Source organism: Psittacula echo (assembly GCF_963264785.1).
Source record: "Psittacula echo genome assembly, chromosome: 19".
NCBI lineage: Eukaryota > Metazoa > Chordata > Aves > Psittaciformes > Psittacidae > Psittacula > Psittacula echo.
Genome location: NC_137755.1, coordinates 2,665,433 through 2,668,926, shown reverse-complemented (window position 1 = coordinate 2,668,926; position 3,494 = coordinate 2,665,433). Strand labels below are relative to the sequence as shown.

General features: G+C 57.4%; 1 protein-coding gene across 1 annotated transcript; it reads left to right on the top strand.

Moving 5' to 3' along the window:
- Positions 1-1,265: 1,265 nt before the first annotated feature.
- Positions 1,266-2,213, top strand: LOC308228502 (olfactory receptor 14A16-like; the record flags this gene model as incomplete). The annotated part of the gene is made up of 1 exon (XM_080631889.1): positions 1,266-2,213. One exon carries the CDS (start codon positions 1,266-1,268, stop codon positions 2,211-2,213), a length of 948 nt encoding a protein of 315 aa, XP_080488015.1.
- Between the last annotated feature and the right edge of the window lie 1,281 nt (positions 2,214-3,494).

Below are 3,494 nucleotides of genomic sequence, written 5' to 3'. Positions count from 1 at the left end.
CCCAGGGAGCCCTGGAGGGAGCCCAGCAGGACAGAGGCAGAGCCACCTTGGGCTGGGCCTCTCCTGATGACCTGGGCCTGGCTCCTGGGACACAGAGAGATGCTGGCAAGCGGGCAGTGCTGCAGAGAGACAGCTCTGGCCAGGAGCAGGGCTGGGGCACTGCCTGCAGGCACCCAGGGGAGACCTGCGAGCCTCAGAGAGCTTAAAGGCACTTGGCAGTGGAGGATGCTGAGAGCTCCCTGCAGGAGAAACCTTCCCAGCCCTGTGCATGGTAAGGCTCTGGGTGCAGGGCAATGCAGCTGCAGTTCCTGGAGGGATCTGCTCAAGCTGCTGCCTCGGACAGTCCATGGGATCTGTCAGGAGGACTCTCTTGGTTTCTCTGTGTAGATAAGGAGCAGGATGTGCTGCAGAGCAGGGCTTCCCTCTGCACCATGCGAGGGACAGGACAAGGCAGGTCCCTTGTCCCGGGGCTGGCTGCAGGCTGTGAATGTGGGTGTGCAGGCAGGGGTGCCCAGCGCTGTCCTTGCGAGCAGGGTGCCTGCAGCCCAGGGGCTGTGTGCAGGGGCAGGGACTCTGATGCCTGCCAGGGTCAGCACTCAGCCTGCCTGGGAGCTCCCCACGGCGCTGGGGGAGAGGCGCTGGGGGTAAGCAACAACCCCTGGCAGGGCAGTAGAAGTGTTCTTGTGCACTGGAGAGGGTGCTGTGTGGGTCAGGGCTGCTCACAGCTCCACATCACTCTGAGCATGTTTGCAGAGGGTCCTTCTGAAAGACACTGAGGCAGCGATTGCCTGATAGGGAAGGATCCTGAGCTCTGATGTTTTCCACTCTTGGTGGGCAGGTTGGGCAGTGGGAGCTGGGAATTTCCTTCTCTGCTTTGGAGAAGGCACCGAGAGTCTTGTCAGGACTTGTGTGAGCTGCTGCTGAGCCCCTGCAGAGGCAGAGCTGCCCCTGGGCAGAGCCCTGCTGCCGGGAGGGGTGTGCAGGGCAGAGCTGAGCACACACAGTTCTTCACAGTTGCCTTCAAAATACTTCTTAACAAATTTATCCCTAAAATGTCACTTGTCAGCTGTGACACCGGGAAAACAAACAAACCAAACAACCTCACAGACAATCACAACCAACTCACACTGAGCCTCTCTTCTGTAGCCTGGAAGTGTTCACAGTTGTGAGTGTGTAAATTGAACTTCTGTATCTGACATCCCTCCTGTCCTAACCTGTCACTGCCTTTTTCTCCTGTGACAGTGTCCCATGCCCAGAGGCAGCAGATGTCCAACGGCAGCTCCATCACCCACTTCCTCCTCCTGCCATTCGCAGCCAGGCGGGAGCTGCAGCTCTGGCACTTCTGGCTCTTCCTGGGCATCTTCCTGGCTGCGCTCCTGGGCAACGGCCTCATCATCACCAGCACAGCCTGCGACCAGCACCTCCACACCCCCATGTACTTCTTCCTCCTCAACCTCTCCCTGCTGGACCTGGCCTGCATCTCCACCACTGTCCCCAAATCCATGGCCAATTCCCTCTGGGACACCAGGGTCATCTCCTACACAGGTTGTGCTGCACAGCTCTTTTTCTTTCTCTTTTTCATTTCAGCAGAGTATTTTCTCCTCACCACCATGTCCTACGACCGCTACGTGGCCATCTGCAAGCCCCTGCACTACGGGAGCCTCCTGGGCAGCAGAGCTTGTGTCCACATGGCAGCAGCTGCCTGGGGCGCTGGGTTTCTCTATGCTCTGCTGCACACAGCCAATACATTTTCACTGCCCCTCTGCCGAGGCAATGCTGTGGAGCAGTTCTTCTGTGAAATCCCCCAGATCCTCAAGCTCTCCTGCTCACATTCCTACCTCAGGGAAGTTGGACTTGTTGTGCTTAGTGCCCTGATTGCTATTGGCTGTTTTGTGTTCATTGTGGGGTCCTATGTGCAGATCTTCAGGGCCGTGCTGAGGATCCCCTCTGAGCAGGGACGCCACAAAGCCTTTTCCACGTGCCTCCCTCACCTGGCCGTGCTCTCCCTGCTTCTCAGCACTTCAGCATTTGCCTACCTGAAGCCCCCCTCCATCTCCTCCCCATCCCTGGATCTGGTGCTGTCAGTGCTGTACTCGGTGGTGCCTCCAGCAGTGAACCCCCTCATCTACAGCCTGAGGAACCAGGAGCTCAAGGATGCTCTGAGGAAGCTGGTGACTGGATGTGTTTCAGCAGCCATACACTGCCTGCTTTAACCTGGAAAGGGCTGCCACTGTAGGTCCTGACAGGCCAAGTCTGTCTTTGCTGCTTTACAGTTGTTTTCCTGTTTCAGTTTTTGGTGATGTTGTCTTCATAGAAATGTCAGTTTTCATCTCCTCCTGCTTAGGTAGCCGCTCATGTTGTGTGACCCATGGACTTTGTGTCAGTGGGGGTGTCCCACTCTATTTAAGGGAAATAAATGATCCTGCAGCAACTTCTTCTGTGTGCTATGTGCTCCCATGGCAGGAATGAAGGGGAATGAAATCAGCTTTCTGGCTGCTCCAGCTCTGGGATGGCTGCTCTGTGCCTGGAGCAGGAAGAGCTCTTGAGGAGCCCAAGGGCCGGGGCTGTTGTGCTGGTGTGGGGAGATGGGATGGCATGGGGGGGCTGCAGAGCTCTCAGGGTGTCCTGGGCAGGAGAGCAGGGGACACAGGGGTGCCTGCAGGGGACTCCCCTGCAATGGCCCAGGCTGGGGCTGCCTGGCTGGGAGCAGCCCATGGGAAAGGGCTGGGTGGGCAGGAGCTGGACAGGAGGCAGCGTGTGCCCTGGCAGCAAGGGAGGACAGCAGCATGGCGGGCTGTATGACCAGGAGCACGGCAGGAGAACAAGGGAAGGGATGCTCTGGAATACTCCATCCAGGTTTCAGATCCCCAATTCAGGAACGCTATTGGAAAGCAGGAGTGGGTTTAGCAGTGGGCACTCAGGACAGGCAGGGACTGGAACACGGTGCCTGTGGGGAGAGGCTGGGGGAGCTGGACGTCAACTGCTCTGTGTTATTTATTTCCTGGCATAACACTGCTGAGTTGTTTTTTTTTGGGTATAAATCATTCTCTGTATGACCGAAAATCAGAAGAGTATTGAAACAGGGAGAAGTTCTCAGCTCTTTATAACTTAGTGCAGAGCCAGGGGAGCTGCAGTGTCCATCAGTCCTTTCCCATTTGCCCTCTGATTTCACTTGCAGTGTCTGTAAGATGCCTTCACACACAAATTGATCTGAAGAACCCCCACAAACACCTGTCCTGTGCTGAGAGCAGGGCAGCACGGTTTCAAAGGGCAGATCACGGGGCTCTCATGGGGAGAAGCAAAGGACTGTGCCCAGCAGAGCATGGCCAGCAGCCACCTCCAGTGCCAGGCACCAAGAGAGCTGCCTGAACGCACCCTCCCCAGGCCTGGGCTGCCCTTTCCCCCCACTCCCTGCCCATGTCTCTGCCGCCTGGAGCTGTCCCTGCCAGGAGCTGCTGCTCTGGGCCCAGCTCTGCTCCCTCTCAGTGCTCCCA